Raw genomic sequence first — 21,682 nt, 5'->3', positions numbered from 1 at the left:
CACATGCACTTTGCCACACCGCAGCAGAGCAGCAGCCTCTACCCTAGTGCAGCACTCCCCTGAGGGAGTGGCCGGGCTGGCCCAGAAGCGACACATCTCTCCATCACAGGCTGGATGCGGGACCTGAGGTGGAGGGGAGGGCGAGAAGGTGGCAGCTGCCCAGAGGCCAAGTGGAAGCCAAGATCCGGGCCCAACAGACAGCCAATCCTCACTGTGTTCCCCCCCCCCAAGGCAGCCCTTCGGCTGAGCGCAGCAGGCCCAGAGTGTGTCTCCCTCCCCCACCGTTGGCCTTACCTTCACGGGCAGCCACAGTGAGCATAACAGTGTGAGCCCTGTGGGAAGGTAAGGCCAACGGTGGGGGAGGGAGACCCACTCCAGGCCTGCTGCACTTGGCCGAAAGGCGTGTGACGGGTACGGCGAGGCTTGGCCGCCTTTTGGGCCTGGCTCTTGGTTTCTGCAGGGCCTCTAGTGGCTGCCACCTGCTTGCCCTTCCTTCCACCTTGGATCCTGCATCCTGCCCACAACGGCGGGATGTGCCGCTTCATAGGTGGCTTCATAGCTGGTCTTAACACCAAGCTATGGAAAGGTAGATGGATGCACCTTTTAGGCAGCTCTAATTCCACTATCACCAGATTTACAATCTGGACAATTCGGAGGGTCCCAGCTTTTTGCAAGTTGCCTCAAGTTCAAAAGCTTCGTGGACAGGTATACTTTATCTCCAACTGGGGTGCATTTTTCCTGTCTGCTTGTCTCTTCTGTGCTTCCCTCACTTTTTCTAGTGCACGTCATACTGTGACCCATAGGGCTTACAAAGTATTCAGCCAATGAGGCTGATGAGGGTCTCTCCTGAGGGAGTTCTGGCATAGGCACAAACTCTAACCCAGTGATCAACCCGAAAAAGGTAAATCTGGTGCTACTATGTACTGACTTATTATAGGCCACTTCTGTGAATGGTACAAGCTCAGTCCAGTTGGTTTGTTGATAATTTACATAACATTGCAGATATTGCTCCAAAACTGAATTTCTACGTTCGCAAGCCTTGTTCATTTGAGGATGACTGGCGCAAGCCTCATTAATTTGAGGATGACTCCTTGGGAGGAGTCTATCAAACTCAGGAATTCCTACCAAAACATTGACATGAATTGCACTCTCCAGTCTGAGATGATAGCTTCGGGATCTCATGCTGCTGATATAAATGCTGCACAAATAGCTTAGCCAAGGACCAGGCTGAAGGAATCCTGGAGCATGCCACAAAATGGGCTTGTTTGTATTCCCAGGGCTTTCTGACAGCTCCACAGTAAAGTTCATAGAGATTAGCTCCCAGGGCTTTGTAGGGTTGGTCATTGACTGCAACAGTCCTTGGGGCTTGCTGGGCAACTGTTTCATCGAAGCACACATGGGGCAGCTGGCTAGGTCTACTCTATGTCCTTCTTCATCTTCAGACACCATCAGGGTCTCCCAATGTCTAGCCCAATGTTTCAACCCATAGACCAAACTGTCTCTACATAGTGACTAGTACAGTGTGAATAGTAAAAGAATATTATAAGATAATCTAGTGTTACTTTTATTTTATAAAAGCTTGTCAACAACATGTCAACCTGTTCTACCTTGATCAGTGGCTAGAACCCCAGCAATGGGACTATGAAAAGAGAAAGAGATCTTATTAACAGTTACAGAAGTCACCATGTCTTGGGTTCAAGCTTGATCTCTATCCCACTATCCATAACAAGAATATTTTATTTGCTATGGATGTTTTATGTGTTAATAAAGGATCATCATTCATTTCAATAGATAACATAGAACACAATATTAAAACTTGGGAGCTGAAAAAATAGATCTGAGAGATCATTCTATGACCCACAAACTATGTAAGATCTGCATCAGTATAATTTAGCCAGCCTACTCCACTACAAATACCTAACTTGCTTTTTGTGGTATAGCTTATCACACTTAAAAGACTTCCTATGTTAAAATCATATCAAGCATTGAGAACTTTAGTTATGTCCTTCAATGGGAACTGTCCTTGACAGTCTGCAGATATTCACAGTATTTGATCATTTTCCACCATCCGATCAAACCAAATAATCCAACATTTCCTCAAAACTTTCAATTTCTGTAAATGAATAATCTCCTGCTTAACATGATGGTAATTTAGCTGAAACACATTTTGAATTCTGATGTGTTTCAATGATCATCAGCCTTTGATCCAGGTCATTGAGTCTTCAAAGATGCCTCTGATTCAAAAGTTCTTATTCCTATTCCTAATAACAGTGTCTGTAGTGTTGTAACACTTTTTAGCAATAGATACAAGGACTTGTCATTTTCCTTGCTCCTACTCATCACAGATCCTGCAATTTGGATTTAAATAGTCCAATCTTTTCCAGTTCTTGCTTCTTTCTTGTTTTGGTAGAACCATCTCTCAATATTTCCTTTTTCATATTTAGTTTGCATATCTCTACTTGTCCAATATTTATAATAGAATTATCTTCCAAGAAAACTGGAACAGGTAACCAGATTTGTAAAAATGTGCTGACCAAATATAATTTGTTTCCTGTGGTATAAGGAACCCAAAGGTTTATGTTCAACCTAGCAAAGAGAAGATTATATTTTGTTCCCTTACACCTGCATACAACTGAGAGCTGTGCACCTAAGTCAACATCTGCCAACTTTCCTTCTGAATAATACCCAGACCTAGTGCCAGGTTAGAAATCATTTCTTTGTTCAAATTGCCATCCTGATCAGAAGTGAGAGAAGCCTCAATTCACTGTTTTCATTAGCTTCCCTGCTTCTGAATGCAGATGTGGGGAACTATGCAGGCTGTTGAATCCTCAGACTGTGTTCTTTCTTCTGCAGCCTCTAAGGGTGCAGGAACAACAGTGGTACCTGGTTAAATATCAAAAGTTGCCAAATCACAGCTTGGAGGAAAAAGTTACTACTGTGGACTTGCTGTTTTTCCCAAGTTGGCCACCATCTTTAACATTATTAATGCAGGCTGTCCAAGTTGGGAAGAGCATTAAGACTTTCTGAAATGGCTCATGCAGGAAATCATATTGTTTCTCTTCATACTACATGATTACGCCCTTGCATCTTTTCTGCATTGTGTCTGACTTCCTGAACTTTATAAAATCATAGATTTGGAAGGTACTTTGGAGGTCTTCTAGATCAACCCCTGCCCAACATAGGAGACTTTATACCAGGGGTGTCAAACTCACGTCATGGCAGCATCATGTGATGTATCAGGACTTTTTTCCCCTTCACTAAACCTGGCGTGGGCGTGGCCAGTGCGTGACACATCCAGCCCATGGGCCGGAAGTTTGACAGCCCTGCCTTATACCATCCAGACAAATAAATGTCTAATCCTTTCTTGAAAACCTCCAGCAATGGAGCACCCACAATTTCAGGATGCAAACTGTTCCATTGCTTAAGTGTTCTAATTGTCAGGAGACTGGTTGGATCTCTCTTTAATCAAGCTTCCACCTAGCATCTTATCTTGACCTCAGGCGCTTTGGAGAATAAGTCAATCCCCTCTTTTCTTTTTTCCTCTTTCGGAAACTTGACACCCTCAAGCAGTGGAAAACAGCTATCCTATCACCCCTAATCTTTTTCTTTGGACATTGCCTAGCTTCCTTAACCTTTAAAATGCTTTGTCTCTATAACGTTAATTCCCATGCACTACTCAGAAGTAGGATGACATACTGGACCACCTCTTGAGTCCCATTGGTTTGACCCTGAACTGACTACCTACCTTTTTGTCTGTGATCTGCTGAACCTCTTGCTTGGGATAAATAGGCTGAAATTTCTGATTGCTTATTGTGCATCTTTCCATGGTAAAGTTAGTGTTGAACTGTTTTCTAACTATAGTATCATGCAGTCCTAATTTCATTGCAGCCAACTTTTGAGGGTAGTATTAAGAAGTTATTGATTCTTCACATGGCAGAGCACACATATAATAATGTACAATCCCATTTGTACATCCAGCTAGTTCAAGAAAAGAATTTAATGAATTGACCAGTTGTTTATAATCTGTTTTATTTCTCTTTTAAATTAATAGCACATTTGTAAAGCTCTTTCCACTTGAAGATTGAAGAATGAGAAGATTCATCATACTCCTTCAATGCAACTACTCATTGAAGTTCATTGTTCAACTGTGGTTTCCTCTGTTTATGATGCAAGATACATTATGTGGCTTGGACACCCCAACTTAAGGATGCACCTCACCACTGCTTTTGCATTTGTATATCACAATGAACAGCAGATGGGGCATCAGTAACACATTACCTGTAGCCTAGGAATCTGATTACTGTGATAAATCAGAATGTCCTGCTAACAAATATGGGCTGAATTAGTTTCTTGCATGTGCTTTGATTTGTGCTAGAATATTAATTTAATTTGATTTGTAAGTAAAACATAGCTACAAAACATACAGGCCTGCAACATTCAAAACATCTGAAAGTATTCTTTTAGCAACCCTGCGAAGCCCATAGCTGCAAACTGAGTTAGGTCTGTCTGTAATAAGAGGTCTCAGCTTGCTTCTTTGAGATAGACAGATTAACAGAGTTGGAAGGGACCTTGTAGGTCATCTAGTCCAACCCTCCGCCCAAGCAGGAGACCCTACACCATCCCCGACAAATGGCAGTTCAATCTCCATTTGAAAGTGATGAAGCTCCTACAACATCCAAAGGCAAGTTGTTCCATTGATTGATTGTTCTCGCTGTCTTCTCCTTATTTCTAGGTTGAATCTCTCCTTGATCCGTTTCCATCCATTATTCCTTGTCTGGCCAACAGGTGCCTTGGAAAATAGCTTGACCCCTTCCTCTCAGTGGCAACCCTTCAAATATTGGAACACTGCTATCATGTTTCCCCTGGTCCTTCTCTTCACTAGACTAACCATGCCCAGTTCCTGTAACTGTTCTTTTTTTTCCCTTAAAAATATTTTTTTATTTTTTTCCAAACATAAACATAAAATATATCTTTTAAGAACGAAGTCTTGATCTGGTCATAGATAGGTACAATCGTTTACATTCCTTTAACAAGCTCTATTCCCAATTTCCCCGTTACATCTTTTAAAATTAGAAATCAAAACAAACGTTTTTAACACAAATTCTAACATCTTAATCTAAACCAGTCTATTATATCACCAAAATATTAGTTTCCAAATAAACTCTACTCATTTCTTATATCCAATTATAAATCAAAATTCTATCTAGCTTAATTCCCTCCCTTACATCTTTTAACATTAAAATCAATAACACAAATTTTAAAAAATATCTAACATCTTGATCTAAATGTTTACCTTACTATTTTATCACCACAAATCTTAGTTCCAAAATATGTACAACTCTATTTTTATTTCAACTTATAAATCAAAATTTTATCTATATTCCTTAATCTCTAGACTCATTTCATCAAATCTTTAAATCTTAAACTTTAACAATTACACTTAATTTTCTTAAATTTGTCATCTAATACACATTTCAATTTACACAGATTCATCTCATACTCATTTCGCTTCATTTTAGTTGTCTTCCAACATATTCTTTTTCACTCTGTATTATTTTAGGTATTTTCCAACATATTCTCCTCTATATCTCCAACTGTTTGTTTGGCTGACTTCCAGCATATTTTATTTTAGCTGATATCCAGAATAATCTCCTCCATATCTCCACCTATTTTTTGGCTGATTTCCAGCATATTTTGTTTTGGCTGATTTCCAGCATATTCTCCTCCATCTCTCCAACTCTTGTTTGGCTGATATCCAGCATATCTTATTTTAACTGTTTTCTTTTCAATCTATTTAATCTATTATTTAACTAGTTCCTAACATACTCTTCCAGGGTGACTCCCAACATATTTCTAAATATTAATCATTTCCAGCATACATTAAGTTCAATCACAATTGTATATCTTGTTTTATCATCCAATAATACATTAATCATTCAAATTTAATCATATTTACATTCTCAACTTTGTTTACAATTTAAAATTAAAACATATTATACCAGGCGTATTCTCTTCTTATTCTTTCATAATCTAATAAGTTTTCTTAGGTTTATCTTATATTAGTATATACTCTTGTATTTTTATAAAGATCTCATTTTTAACCACCTTTACATCAATTTTCTATTTTAATAACCTTCTTTTATTCTCCATCTTTATTATTCTATAAGCACCTCCTGTTTATATTTAAAAGTCATTTAAATATTTGAACATTTAAACATTACATTTTAATTTTATCTATTTTATTTCTTCATTTCCCTATCTGTCCATAGGCATTCCACTTCAAAATCCGTGTTTCCATGTTTGAAACTCTATAACTCATTTTAATTCTTTTGCAACATCTGTTCCATATAAAATCCATCAGCTTCCCTTCTTTTCTTCCTGTGCCACATCTTTTGTTCCTGCGCCAGTTAGTTTCGATTTTAATCGCTCCATTATATTTCTTCTTTCTTTATCAAATCACCCATAGACAGAATAGGAATCTCCAAAATCCAAAAGTCCATAATTATTTTCAAAATAATCCAGAACAAGTAGCAAGTCAGAATATTTCTTTTTCAAGCAGAAGGCGAGTCTCTACAATTCACACTTTCACTTAGTCACAGCAATCTCCATTTTGTATCCATTAGGTAACCATCCATTTGTCTCTCTTCTTTTAACTTTTAAAGGTGTTAAATCCATAGTTATCGCTTTTTTCTTTTTTCTTTTTCCAAGGATCAAATCAATTCCAATTTAAAGAAAAACCCAATTTTCTAGTATATTAATAATCAATTCTACCAAGTCAGCCTGTACCAAGGCAGATTCCTTAATGAGTCTTTGTCTCCTCTTATTACTTTGCCAAATCTTCATGCCCCACAAATCTACAGCCTCTATTTAAAGCTGGGGGTCTTATTGGTAAAAGTCCATACTCAAATGTTGTTTCCCGCCAGGGTTGGTGTCACTCACCCAGCTTCAAAGTACCTCATTCTTTCTTCTTTCCTCCTGCACAATTCTTTTCCCAGTTTGTCACAGCTTCATGGCAGCCGCCATGGCTGCCGCCCCCCACCGCCGACTCAGAGGGTTCCCTCTGGCCTCCGAGGAACTTGCCTGTTCCTCTCGGCCGTCCGAGGCACACCTCTTCTTCCCCTGTCCCTGCAAGACGGGTTCGGTCCGAAGACCCATCGGCGGCGGTTCGTCAGTCGGGGTTTTCGCGGGGCTCATTAGAGCCCGCTATTTCCCTGACTGCATCGCCACGACACCAAACCGGAAGTCCCCTGTAACTGTTCTTCATATGTTTTGGTCTCCAGTCCCCTAATCATCCTGGTTGCTCTTCTCTGCACTTTTTCTAGAGTCTCAACATCTTTTTTATAGTGTGGTGACCAAAACTGGATGCAGTATTCTAGATGTGGTCTTACTAAGGCTTTGTAGAGTGGTATTAGTACCTAACTTGATCTTGATTGTATCCTTGATTGTATTAATGCAATTTAGGATTGCATTGGCTTTTTTGGCTGCCGCTGCACACTGTTGACTCATATTTAGTTGGTTGTCCACTAAGACTGCAAGATCCCTCTCACAGTTACTGCTTTTTAGCCTGGTTTCATCCAGTCTATATGTCTACTTTTGGTTTTTCTTGCCTAAGTGTAAGATTTTGCTTTTCTCTACATTGAATTTCATTTTGTTAGATAGGGCTCAGTGTTCAAATCTGTCAAGATCCATCTGGATCTTGAGCCTATCATCTAGGGTGTTAGCTAGCCCTGTCAGCTTAATATCATCTGCAAATTTGGTATGTTCCCCTTCTATTCCCTCATCTAAGTCATTTATGAAGATATTGAAGAGTACTGGACTTAAGATGGAACCTTGTGGTATCCCACTGCTTACTTCCCTCCATGTAGACATAGACCCATTAAGGACTACTTGTTGAGTACGGTTTATCAGCCAGTTACGAATCCATCTGGTGGTGATGCTATCTATTCCACTTTTTTCTAGCTTACAAAGAAGTAGGTTGTGGTCTATGTTGTTGAATGCCTTGCTGAAGTCTAAATATATTATGTCCACAGTATTTCGCTGGTCTGCTGATTTAGTCACTATGTTGAAGAATGAAATAAGATTGGTTTGGCATGATCTGTTTTTAACAAACCCATGCTGGCTGCTAGTTATTAAATTACTCGTTTCTAGATGTTGCTGTTTTTTTTATTATATTTTCCAGTATCTTCTTGGGTATTGATGTTAGACTGATTGCTCTGTAGCTTCCTGGGTCTGATTTTGTTTCCCCCTTTTTTTAAGATGGAAACTACATCAGCTCTTTTCCAGTCCTCTGGTAGTTCCCTGGTGCTCCAGGATTTTTGAAAGATGTGGGGCAGTGGTTCTGAGATGGCATCTGCCAGCTCCTTTAGAACTCTGGTGTAATCCATCAGGTCCCAGTGATTTATATTCATCAAGATCAGGGACAGGTATTATCTCACTATTTTTTTCTTATTTTAACTTTTATTTCTAGTCTGTCTTTTACAGTTATGCTTTTGGTAGATTGGGCTATAGTTTGTTTTTGCAGGAAGATCAATGCAAAGAATGAGTTAAGCAGCTCTGCTTTCTCTCTGTTGACTGTTACTTCCTTGTTGTCTTCTCTCTGTAGTGGACTGTTTCCTTTATTTTTTTCTTGTTATTTATATGTTGGAAGAAATTTTTTTTTATTATCTTTACTATTGTTGCAAGTCTTTGTTCATTCTGAGCCTTTACTTTCCTAACTTCATCTTTGCAGATTCTGGCTATTTGCTGATATTCTGCCTTTAGTTGTGTATCCCTCTTTCCATTTTTTGTACTTGTCCTTTTTGTCTTTCAATTTGTCAGAGAGATCTTTGTGCAGCCTTGCTGGTTTCTTCTTGGATTTCTTGTTTTTTTTGTTTGTTTTTTCCTCATTGGTATTGTGCTGGTCTGGGCTTTTATGATCATATTTTTCAGAGTTTCCCAAGCTTCTTGAGTTGTTTTCCCCTTTAGGATTTTCATCCAAGAAATCTTTCCCAAGTTGTCTCTGAGTTTATTAAAATCAGCTCTTTTAAAATCTAAGACTCTGGTATCATTATGTTCTATTGCTTGTATTTGTGTTGTGTTGAATTCTAGTATGACATGGTCACTCTCACCCAATGTTCCTGTAGTTTCAACTCCCTCTATCATTTCTTCTCTGTTTGTAAGAGTTAAGTCCAGTGTGGCTGTCCCTCTGGTTCCCTCCTCTACCTTTTGGATGACAGAGTTGTCAGCTACGTGGGTTAGGAGCCTATTTGATTTCTCATTTAGTGCAGAATTAGTCTTCCAATTGAAGTACTGGAGGTGCCCCCTGTGCCATCTCGAATCAAGAATCCACTGCACCTCGTAGTGCGTTTGGCCCCCAACAACCAGGGGCCCAGGGGGTTCACGTGGAGTTGGCCTTAAAGTAGACCCCACTACAGGTTTTAGAAGGCTACTGTGAAAAACGGGGTGAATTTTCCCCAAAAGCCGTGGCAACTGCAATTGCACTGTAACGGGGTTGATTATTTTTATTATAGGAAATGGTCCTATAAATTTTGGGCCCAATTTCCTGCTCGGGAGTCTAAGTCTCAAGTACTTGGTGGAGAGGTAAACTTTCTCTCCCAGCTGAAATTGTCTTTGGGGAGTTCGGTGCTTGTCTGCTTGGTCCTTATAAGATTGAGCCACCTTTGCCAGCGCCCTCTTTACATTTTCCCAAGTTTGTCTCAACATTGCCATCCAGTCGGTCAAACTGACTGAGGAAGGGGGCTCCCTCGGGTATTCTGGCATGGGAACAAAATCCATGCCACTCACTATTTTGAACGGGGTTAGCCCCGTGCTGCTGTGGACAGCATTATTATATGCAACCTCCGCAAAAGATAGGAGGTCTGCCCAATTGGACTGCTGGTAGTCGACGTAGCATCTTAAATACTGTTCTATCATAGCGTTCAGTCTTTCTGCCCCCCCATTGGTGCTCGGGTGAAATGCTGAGCTGAGCCCTTGGGATGAACCTATGGATCGTAGAAACTCCCTCCAGAACTTTGCTGTGAACTGGACCCCTCTGTCGGAAATGATTCTCCTGGGGACTCCATGTAGGCGGTAAATGTGTTTCAGGAACAGTTTGGATAACTGACGGGCTGAAGGCAGTCCACTACAAGGTATGAAGTGTGCCTGTTTGGAGAATAAGTCTATTACAGTCCAGATCACTTGCGTCTGCTTGGATGAGAAAAGGCTGTTCCGGATCCGGGTGTTTTAAGACAGGTTCTTTCGCGAACAGTCCTTTTAGCATCTCAAATGCCTGTTGGCAGGTCAGGTCCCACTGTAGGGGTTGTCCCGGGCGAGGTGATGTCAGCGTTCCAAATTAGGCTCTCTTCCAGCGCTGACATAACAAGATGAACTTTTACCTAGTTTTGTATGTACAGATAGTGTTTCCTGGGAGATGAGGGTGGGGGCTACATTCCTGTGAATAGAACGTGCCGGGAGGTAGAGATGGATCTGCATGATGGCCAATGGGACATTGGGGTTGGAGAGCGGAAGAGGAGGGGGTTGGAAGGAGGGGCCAGTTTGGCTGTCTGTCAGGTTTCGGTGTTATCTTAAATAAGTTTCATTTTCAAGCGCAATCTCTCTAATGAATCATTTTTATTTAAGAACATAAAAAGCCGACATTCCTGATTTCATTTTTGCAGCCAAACTGGCCCCTCCTTCCAACCCCCTCCTCTTCCGCTCTCCAACCCCAATGTCCCATTGGCCATCATGCAGATCCATCTCTACCTCCCGGCACGTTCTATTCACAGGAATGTAGCCCCCACCCTCGTCTCCCAGGAAACACTATCTGTACATACAAAACTAGGTAAAAGTTCATCTTGTTATGTCAGCGCTGGAAGAGAGCCTAATTTGGAACGCTGACATCAGGAAGGTTTGGGGCATTTTTCTATCTATCACAGAAGCATTTGATGGTGCTACTTTTTTAGGGACATTTAATGATTCTTCTTTTCTATGTATCTGAATATTTTCTTCTAGGGATGGCTTTGCTTCCTGATGCTGAAGCCTCTTTGACTTTCACCCAGTTCAAGCAGTTTTTGATCTCTTCCACAGATCCCAAAGCATTTTTATCCATCACTCTGGCTCTTTACCTAAATAGATCTACCACTGCTGGTCATCGGTTGTCTAGATAACAACTTCCTCTCCCACAGTCCTGACGGAATCTTTTTAGGGATTTCATTGCCAGCTCCAGCTTCTTACCAGCCATATCCAATGTGGTGTTTTGCAGACAGTATTTGGGGTGCAGACCACCACATTACCAGCAGTGTATGACAATACCAGTAGTATCTTGAAGGGCTAGGCAGAGAGAACTGCAATACTGTTCCTAGTGGAAGAGAAATTGACCTCCTTATCTCTGCTTACTTCCTGAGATCATCAGTTATTAAAATTTATATAATGGTAAACAATGCAAATATATTTGGCAAATCGTAGGAGGAAAACTGTTTGGTATTATATGGCAACTACAGCATGATTATTTTGAAATGTAATTTGTATTGATTAACCCAGGAGGTTAAGAAATCAATTTAATAGGGCATATTTTACATTTTATATATTTTACATTTTTATATATTTCTATATCATAAAGCAAAGCACATGATGTTTTGCCTTTTTTGAAAAAATAACTGTATGCTGACCTTCCATTTCTTTTCTCTGGCTAATTTTTAAATGAGAGAAATAAAATGCAGAACATGCTGATCGGAAGTTGCAATGGCAAAACAAGAAATTGCATTGGCTTACAGTGATAAAGAAGCATCTCCAAATCGTAAAGGGATGTGAGTTGAAATAACCAGTCAGCAATATTTCACCTATTTTACTAATAAAAATTCTTAAGCCCATAAAAGTTGACAGAGAAACATGATATCAGAAGGTTTTCTCCATAATCAAGCTTTCTTCTTAAACCCATTCTTGCCTTCTTCAGTTCTCAGGCTATCCTGAGTGTGTTTAATTAGAGAACAAGCTTATTCTATAGAGCAGTATTTCTCAATCTTAGCAACTTTAAGATGTGTAGTGTAGACTTCAACCACTTGAACTGCCCAGCCATACCAGGAAGAAGTCCACATACCTTAAAATTACTAGTGTTGAGGAACATTGTATAGATAGAGGGTACTTCAATCTGTAAAGACTGCATAAATCTTCATTCCAGTAATGTGATTTAACAGTAATTCCATAAATTGTATCCCAAGATTCTGAGAAGTTATGAAGAAGTATTTTATCACATTCCAGCACTGCATTAATAAATCTAAAAATAGTCTTGCATCTCTAATAGGATATTACTGATAATTATATCAGCAACCTCTTTCCTTTGCTCAAATACATCCACTCCTTTAAATAATGAGCAAGTTTTTCTCTACCTGCTGTGGGTTCATGTTATTTTTCATGCAAGGATCTGTCCTGTGGTCGCATTTGATTTAAGAGGGTTACTAAACTGAGTATTGTATACTAAAATTTCCTACCATGTTTTTTAAAAAACAAATAAATGAAATAATGCTTAGCAAACTGCTAAATCTTGTGGTTATCATTTTTACAGACTGGCAGCTGGAAGGATTTTTTAATAAAAATATTTGTAACTATGCAGATACTTTCCCTACACTAAATAGAAAAGATGCTGGTCTGCTGTGTGTGTGTGTTGGTAATTAAAAATAAAATGCAGTGATGTGTAAAAGAGTATAGGAAAAGTGAATACTTGGCACTGGCTAATTTAGGTTTTAATCAAGTATATTCGCAGCATCAACAAGGGATGTTGCAAGGGGCAGAATGATAAAAGCATTGTGATGTAAGCCCCACCTCCTTTGGGCATACCTTTTGACATCATATAGGTATTACACACCAGTGGAGCTTAGTCCCCTGCTAAGAAGAGCAGGAATCTTCTGCAGGAATCCATGGCTGTCTGAAAAACAGGAGCAAAATATAAACCAATTTTCTATCCTCCAAAAGTTGACTTCAATCAACAATAATCAGCAGTGAGGAAAGGATCTGAACGTTGTTTGAGGTCGCCTTCTTCTCATCTAAAAAGAACTAGGATTGGTGGATAATTGGAAGTTTAGTCTGAAGACTAGTTGAAGGAGACTAACTGAGGTATAATTCACTCCAAGAGAACTTGATGAATGTGATTGAGTCAGAGATAATGGTCCCAATTGAGACAACGGGGCTCCAACTTGTTCCATGGAAGAAAGCAGACACCCAAAGGTCTTCCTATTACTCTCTTTTGAGCCTCTTCCTCTCAAGGTTATCAGAAGAGTGGTGAATTTGCAACCTTATGCACACTTACTTGTGAATAATTCTAAATCTGATAAGGCAGTAAAATTTATTCATGAGGGGTCTCTAAAACCATGGAAATCACAATAAAAAAACTCTTGAGTTCTGTTAACCTCAGTAAACAGAGCAGGAGTTTATAATCTTATTTATACAGTGATAATTTTATAATACTGTATGTATTAATAGCTGGATCATTATGTATCTGAAGCACCTTTATCTACCCAGAATAGAGGGAAATAAGTCTCCTTGCAGAAGGAGAAAGAAAACTGAAAAATGAAGGATGGGCCCAGTTGCTTTGAAATAGGCAGAGAAGGCCTGGAATGCTGTCTTTCTGAAATAGAACAGAGGATAAATGAAATGGAATCCTAAGCAAGAATATTCCACCTTTCAAGTCTTACTTAAAGACATGTAACAGGAGAATCCAGAGGGGCAGGTATGGTTGTCACAAAAATTAAGGTGATGGACAAAACTGTATGCATTTGCAGTGCATACAACATGATGCAGGACTTCAATTGCATAGACCCAACAGTCGTAATTTTCTTGAAATCCACCCCTGCAGACCCATGGTGCAGAAATGAAAGTTACAATAAAATTACCATTCGGTGGCAACTGATTGTTAATGAATAATGTCCAGTTGCTACTCTAGTACTGTTTTTGGATTAGGATTGGTTTGTTATAAAGTCAATGTGGTCTAGTCAATTAACAGCTGTCAACAGTTTAACATGTTCTCTCTAGCAGCTCATGTGCTTTGTATTTTCCCCACAGCCATTGGAAGGACCCTCATCCCTCGTTATTTTAGTACTGTCTTTGAAGGAGGAGTGACAGAGCTGTATTACATCCTCAAGCATTCAAAAGAATCCTATCATAGCTCCTCCATCACAGTGGATTGTGATCAATGCACCATGGTCAGCCAACATGGAAAACCTATGTTCACAAAGGTAATAGGAAAGAGTGATGTGAAACATGCAAATAATGGGTGTTTGAGATACTTTTCAGTGTATAACAAATGTTTTCTCCTGAGAGTTGATGAATTTCTTGGTTTCTTCAGTATTCTTTTTTTAAGGGACATATAACTAGATTGTTAGTCATAAACAAGAAACTGGGGGAAAGCGCCGCTATTAATTTTAATATATTTTGTTTAAGAGTATGAAAAAGAGACTGCCAGATCTGGACACAAGCCTAGATGGATACTTCAATTTGTTTAGCAAAGGGACAGTCATACAACAGTTCCATTAAACATGAGCTTGACATATCATGCAAAGACTCAGTTGTATAGAGACCAAGTTTGCACTACTCAAACACAAACATATGCACACGCCATATATTGTATTAAATTGGAGGTGATCTGTCCCTATTCTCTATCAGGAAATGAGCATATCAGTCTATATAGGGACAGGCTATCTATCTATAGAGTCTTCCAGAAGACATTCTGGAAGAGAACAATGATAGCCAAAAATATAATGAGTCTGGCAGCACCAGAAGAGCTACTTAATTTGGAGAAAGTAAAGCTAGGGAAGAATTCATGCTGAATGTTTGAACATGCACTTGAATGGAATGGAAAAACTCTTTGTGCCTAGGTATTGAGGGAGCTGGACAGATTCCAACAATCCCAGATGCCATGACAAATGATCATACATCATCATCCTCAACAACAACATCATCATTGTATTTGAGTGCCATCAAGTCATTACAGCTTCCAGTTCCTTAAAAACTGAACAAAATGACATAAATCCAACTTTAATTAAACACCCATGGTAAACAAAGAAAAGGTAATAATTAAATTTTTACTCTACACCCCTCATAACACTAGAGCTCAAAATAACTTTAAAATCAAATCAAAAGTAGCATTAATAATAAAAAATTTTAAAAATCATAAAATGGCTGGTGAAAGGATCACTACCCAACTATATTTAACACCTTCTGGAAATCCATTACCAAAGTACATATTCTACCTTCTAGAGCTGTGATGGTGAACCTATGGCACGCATGCCACAGGTAGCATGCAGAGCCCTCTCTGCGGGCACGCCAGCCATCGCCCCAACCCAACTCCACTGCACATGTGTGCGCGCCTCCCGCCAGCCAGCTGGTCTTCGAGTCTCTGCAGTGCATTCATGGAGGGTGGGGAGCATGAGGGGGACATGTGTGTATGTCCAGGGGTGGGGTGGATGCATGGGGGGGTGCAGGTTGGTGCAGGAGGGTTTCCAGGTCCAAAATGGGGTGCAGGGGGGCCTCACACAGTGCCCCCGCACCCCATTTTGGCTTCCAGGTTGGTGCAGGAGGCTTTCCAGGTCCAAAACTGGGCATGGGGGGTGCTTGCATTGTATTTTGGGGTTTCAGGCACTGGCGTATGCATTCTTGCATGCATGCTTGTGCTTTGGGCACTCGGCACCAAAATGGTTAACCATCACTGTTCTAGAAGTAGGTTGTTCCAAAAAGAATAGTTGCTCAGCAATGCTTTATTGTCATAGTTCCCCCATCTTACAAAAATGGGATTTGTAGACACTGCAAATATCTTGGTGTCAAGCCTTCTGGATAAATAAGTTAAAGCTACCACTAGAATTCCACTCAGAAGCCAGCTGATAAAAGTTGTGATCCAGTAATATCTCTGGTTAACATCCTTTCTCTATAATTTTACCTTTAAAGATAAATAGTTGCCCATTATTCCAAAGTTTTGGGAGATCTCCCTTATGCAACAGGTTTTATCTTTTTGAGAAAATGATTGCCACTTTCAATAATAACAATATCCAGTAAAAGCCACAATGATGCCAGGCACAACATGGCTTCACACACAAATGATGCGAATTGTGGCATAATTATGTGCATGATATTACTTACCTCCCCTACCCCATACCCTGGCAAATGCTACTTCCAATTATTTATTAAATCTAAATACAGGTGATACATTCTCAGCTACTTATGAAAGCTATGTACTTTTCTTTTGGTTTCAAAATTGGGCAGGTTTTTTATAACTAAAAAGGTATCTTCATTCATATCTTCTTGGTTTACTACTCAGGGTTATTTAAATGCAATCTCTTTGGCCAAAGGAGCTTGCAACCATTTCATGTTTGATCATCAGCATCTCAGAGGCACTGGCTCAACGTGGTGAGAAGTGTAACATTTCATTAGATTTCATCAGCACTGTTAAGCGCAATACCACTGTCCATTAATCAGGAGTTTGTTTGCATGCTGGTAATCCCCTGCTATGCTACCAAATAAATAAGAATTACTTAACCCAGCTGATTCATTAATAACAAAAGACCGCTTCCCTACTAATGGATCACTTTGCTTCTGGTCTGAATTGTTTTTATTATGTCTCACCTTCTTAATCCCAATTTAACTCAAAATTAGAGGCCAAATTGGCTTAAAAGAGTGTTAATTTGAATGTTTAAACTTTAAGAGAGAGAAGGTAGGCATTACCACTGCATTGCTTGACTTCAAGTACCTTAAAAATATTTACTACTGTATTTAGCTCTCTTGATCCATAACTGGATAAATGATTATTTATTTTGTAAATTCTGCTTCAGTGAAGTATAAATAGCTTGGACAGGATTTAACAGCAGGGGTGAAATGGTTCGCCCAAACCGGTAGTAAAAAATGTTACTGGTTCGCTGAACCAGTAGTAAAAAATGTAAAAAGAAAAGTTCCGATGATCACGCATCACTCAGCTGATCGTCGGAAATTTTTTAAAAACTTTTTAGGCATTTTTTTTACTACCGGTTCTGGCGAATAGGTAGTAAAAAATGCTTTAAAAAAGTAAAAAAAAAGAGGCTCCGACGATCACAGCTTTGCCACGCAATCACTGGAGCCTTTTTTTTTACTTTTTTAAAGCACTTTTTTACTACCTATTCGCCCAAGTAAAAAAATGCTTTTAAAAAGTAAAAAAAAAAAGGATTTTTGAAGGATATAGCAGGCTGAACAATGGCAGGCTGTTCAATGAAATGAACAAGGATACTCTATTTAAAGTATATGTCTTTTATACTGGATTCTTTGCAGTTGTTAGCATTGTTTCCAATGTTACTATATGAACAACATTTTAGAGACCTCCTTAATTAGATCATAGATAAATTGAGCCTCATTCTTTTCCTGTATTTCACATATGGGAATATAACCTTTTATGGTTTGTCTCAGTGGTGGAGAGAAATGGATTTGGTTAAAAATAGATTGTCAGTATATTCTTATAGCTTAATATAAATCTCTTTATAGACATTAGCACATAAAAATGTTAATAATATACTCCAGATACAACTAAAATATACTTTTCCTTCTTATGCAATCAGAAGCATTTTCCTCAATCTTGGGTACAACCCTGAGGTTCAATTTATGTTTTCCAATTTTATCTGAACTTTAAAAAAAAGGAAAATGCACATACTTTATTTTGCACATTTATACAAACTATATCTCAGGTAAAGGTTTTTGGTCTCGGTAATAAAACTGAAGGTCAAAAAATAATCCATAGTTATTTTAGCCATAGTTATCATTAGCCAAGAAGAGGGAAGGATTAACCAGGGACTGGTGAGTTGTAGAAATGTTCTTTTTCCACTCTCCCCACTTTCCTCCCCGGCCTACTCTAGCACCTCCACGTGATCTGCTGAAAGCTGATGGGCCCTTTCTTGTTGATTCTCTAGAGAGCCTCTGTACTGGGGGCATTGATTAGAAACAATCTGGCAGATTTATATCTTTTCTGTTACTATGCCAACAAATCAGCTGATTTGGGTTGCCACAGAAACAGAATGTCAGAGCTCATAGTGCAGGAACATGAATTCAGCACAATTGAAAATGTTTTCTTAATTGGAGACCTTTTTCATTTAGGATTTTGTGGGGAAGGCAGCTGGCAGGGTAGCTAGGGAGGAAAGCTTCAAATAAGATTTTGCCTTAATTGATTAGAAAGTAAGTTTAGGGTTGTTTTTATTTTTCTACAAATTGGAAAGGGGAATGTCTTTATAAAGTGTGCTGTAATCTGGGGGTTGCTGTTGCTCAGCTTTTCCTAAAGAAGGGTGTTCAAGAAGCGATATGCAAATTCTGGTGTTAATGGAGGTGGATTTCAGTGGACATGATCCACCATTGGTTTTATTAGGAAGAGGTGAATATTTACATCAAACTCTCAGTATTGAACTAGGACTAGTCACTAGAACTACTACAAACAGATCTGAGCTGCAAAACCACCAGCAGCCACTAGAGAACAGTAGAAACATGCAGAAGACCCTCTGCTGTTCTCCAATGGACCCTTTAATATTTGCAGACCAAATTTCATAGCCTTTAATCTGGGCCTTTCAGATTTACCCATATCATGGGATATCCACATGAAGGGGTCAACAAAAAAAATCAAAATGGGGGACTTCCAGCTGACGTTGCAGCACTACCAGTCACAAGAAACAGAGCTCTCCATTCCTGTGCTGGCTTCTCCCTGTTTGTGGGCTCCGAAAGGAGCCAAAGCCACCTTGTAGGGGTGGCAAAGCTAAGGACAGGCAATCTGAGAGATTGCAACTCTCCTGCTGAACCCCAGAGCTTTTTTCCCTCTATGTCACAGCGAGAAAAGGCAGTCTAAGATGGCTGCCATGAAGCTGGGACAGTCAAGGAATATCTATCTTGTGCTAGAGTGAAGTTGGTGAACTGGGTGAGTGTCTGGAACTGGGTGAGAAGAATCCTTTTTATTCAAATTTTAACTTCAAAAGAATATTAGGAAAAGAGACGCTCTTAACTATTTTTAAAAGCAGCAGTGACTTAACACTCTGAGGAAAATTTCAAAACTGAAAGAAAAAGAATTAAAGGAAAAAAGGCAGAAAAAATGTAAAAATACAGAAAATTTGATTTTTAAATTGGACAGACATTGTTTTGGACAGGCATTTTGAAATGCTGGAATTATCTACTTTAAAAACATTATTTTTACATTGTGAAAAACTGGAAAAATTGGTTAACATTGAAATCTAATCTAAGAGTGCCACCTGCTGATGAAAGGAAGTATAATACATTCCCAAAATCTTGGAAATACTTGATTACTGGAGACTTACCGTATTTTTCGGACTATAAGATGTTCCGAAGTATAAGACGCACCTAGCTGTTGGGGAGGAAAATAAGGGGGAAAAATCTGCCTCTGCCTCCCAGCAATTTACCTCCTTGCAGCAAACAGCAAACAGCCTGGTCAGCTTCAGCACAGCCTGATTTAGCACAAGCCCTTTGGCACTGTCACCGTCCATTGCTGCTGCTGCCTATCACCACCTCTGCATGCCCCATTTTTGGCTTCCGCACCTCCCATTCTTAGCCCATTCCAGGTGGCGGGGATCGCTTCCACCACCGCCTATCCCTGCCACCTGGAACGGGCCAAAAGGGGATGCGCGGAAGCCAAAAATGGGGCACATGGAGGCTGAAATGGGACACTCACAGGCAGCAATAGGCAGCAGCAGTGATAGGCAGCAGCAGCAATAGGCAGCAATGGCGATGGGCGGTGGCAATCCCTGCAGCCTGGAACACCTGATAGGCAGTATTCTGGGAGGCCGATCCAATCACTAATCAGCTGCTTGTGCTAAATCAGGCTGTGATGAAGCTGACCAGGCTGTTTGCTGCAAGGAGGTAAATTGCTAGGAGGCAGAGGCCAAAGGATGGGGCCTGGTGGGTGGGCGGGGCTTTGGCAACATTCACTGTATAAGACACACAGACATTTCCACCCACTTTTTGGGGGGAGAAAAGTGTGTCTTATAGACCAAAAAATATGGTAAATGTGGAAATAAGAAAGACACTATCATTAAAATGAGCCCTGAAGATTACATCACAAGATGGACTTAAGGAGGTTCTGAAAAACTTATGGGACTATCCAGAGGAACAGGTTGCTCAATTGTGGGATATAAAAAATTAAGAATATTGAATTTTTTGAGAAATGACTTTAGGCTTGAATATATGGTTTTTGGATTATTGGACAAAGGAGGGACACAATAAAATTTAACAAGATGCTTCATCAGGAAAAAATTAATGGAATTTGGGAAGAGATGGCATAGTTAGTTCAAAGTACAAGGGAGATACTGATGAACCAAATTGAGGGCATAGATGAAAAGCTGGGAAATATAATACAAAGGACAATGAGTGATCAAGATGCCCAGGAAGAGGAGGAGCCAAATCAAAGAGTAGATGAAAAAATGGAACAGACAAAACAAATGAAACAAGAAGGAGATAATAACAAAAATAATAAGGATTGATGAAATAAGCCAAGGGGCGAGTATTCTAAGGGAATTAAAAAAGGAACCAGAGAACCAGGAAGATTTTTCTGGAGGAGAGATAGGGACAAAAGTAGATATTTTGAAAGCTAGACAATGGAAAAGGGTAGAGAAAGGAGAAATGTTTAAAATGAGTAGTCAAGATATGGAAGTAGATAGAAATAAAGATCCAAGAGAGAAATATGGGAGGCAAGCTAAGAAACGAGCAATTAAAGCTTTGAAGCATGTAAGAGACGATGGCTAGAAAGGGAATATGTTTAAATATAGTAGTGGCATAACCAAAAGTTAGAATAGGTATGGAAACTAGAGGGAAGGGGATTAATAAAATACACATTTTATATAATAAGGAGAAGTAATAATAATAATAAGAGGGGAAATCAGAATTTGAATGATGGTTTTATCAAGTATGTTAAAATAATATGGTGACTGGCATAAAAATAATATATTGGACTTCTGGTGGTGATGTCATAGTGGTGCAGGAGAAAGAAAATGGTTTCCATTCCTAGATCCCAAATTTTTCATGTCTGGGGACCCTTCGGGGCGTGGTGAGCCTGGAGAGCCATGTGGAATAGAGGGGAAACCTGGACGGCAGCGAGGTGAAAGGCAATTACTTGCTGCAATGAAGGAAATCCCTGTCAACCCAATGTGAAAGTGTCTGCCATCACATTATTGGCGGTCCAAGACTGTGACGAGCCAGAGAGGCTAAGGAAGAGAAGATTTACTTAACAGACTGTGACATTCTATCTGGCTGAAAATCTCAGAGCCGCAAAGGTGATAATTGGCCATAAAAGTAACTCCTGATTTTGCAGTTATAAAGGAAGTTCCAGTTGGGGGGAATCCCCCGAAGAACGAGTGGCGACCCGGCAGGAGGAGCAGTGACTCAGCATAATAAAGTTAACTGCAAGAGTGAAGTGAGGAGAGAGGACATAAACTTTTGAGAGGTGAGATTGAAAGGAGACGAGCGGGTATTCAGATAAAAATCAGAGGAAAAAAGGAAGAAAAGAGGAGCAGGGAGAGTGATCCAGTGAGCCAGAGTGGCAGGAAAAGAAAAGAAGGAAAAAGGTGAGAAATGGCAAGAATGGACTACGGCGGACTATGGCGGTGAGAGAAGCTTGAGCATTTGAGATGGAGGTTGTAGGAAGAAACTGGTGTCCCAAAATGACGGAATAAGAGATGGGAGACTCACAGAGATCGATACAAAACAGAGAGGG

At 39.7% G+C, this 21,682-nt stretch overlaps 1 protein-coding gene across 2 annotated transcripts in view; it reads left to right on the top strand.

Moving 5' to 3' along the window:
- LDB2 (LIM domain binding 2) overlaps positions 1-21,682 on the top strand; it is a 580,079-nt gene that overhangs the window by 408,357 nt on the left and 150,040 nt on the right. For both annotated transcript variants that reach the window (XM_070948509.1, XM_070948508.1), the window contains exon 3: positions 14,032-14,204. In XM_070948509.1, coding sequence (XP_070804610.1) covers positions 14,032-14,204 — 173 coding nt within the window. The remainder of the gene's footprint in view (positions 1-14,031; positions 14,205-21,682) is intronic.

The sequence above is a fragment of the Pituophis catenifer genome, unplaced genomic scaffold (genome assembly GCF_029215685.1).
Source record: "Pituophis catenifer annectens isolate HBS135680 unplaced genomic scaffold, rPitCat1.0.hap2 SCAF_8, whole genome shotgun sequence".
NCBI lineage: Eukaryota > Metazoa > Chordata > Lepidosauria > Squamata > Colubridae > Pituophis > Pituophis catenifer.
This window is presented reverse-complemented; position numbering and strand designations above follow the sequence as displayed.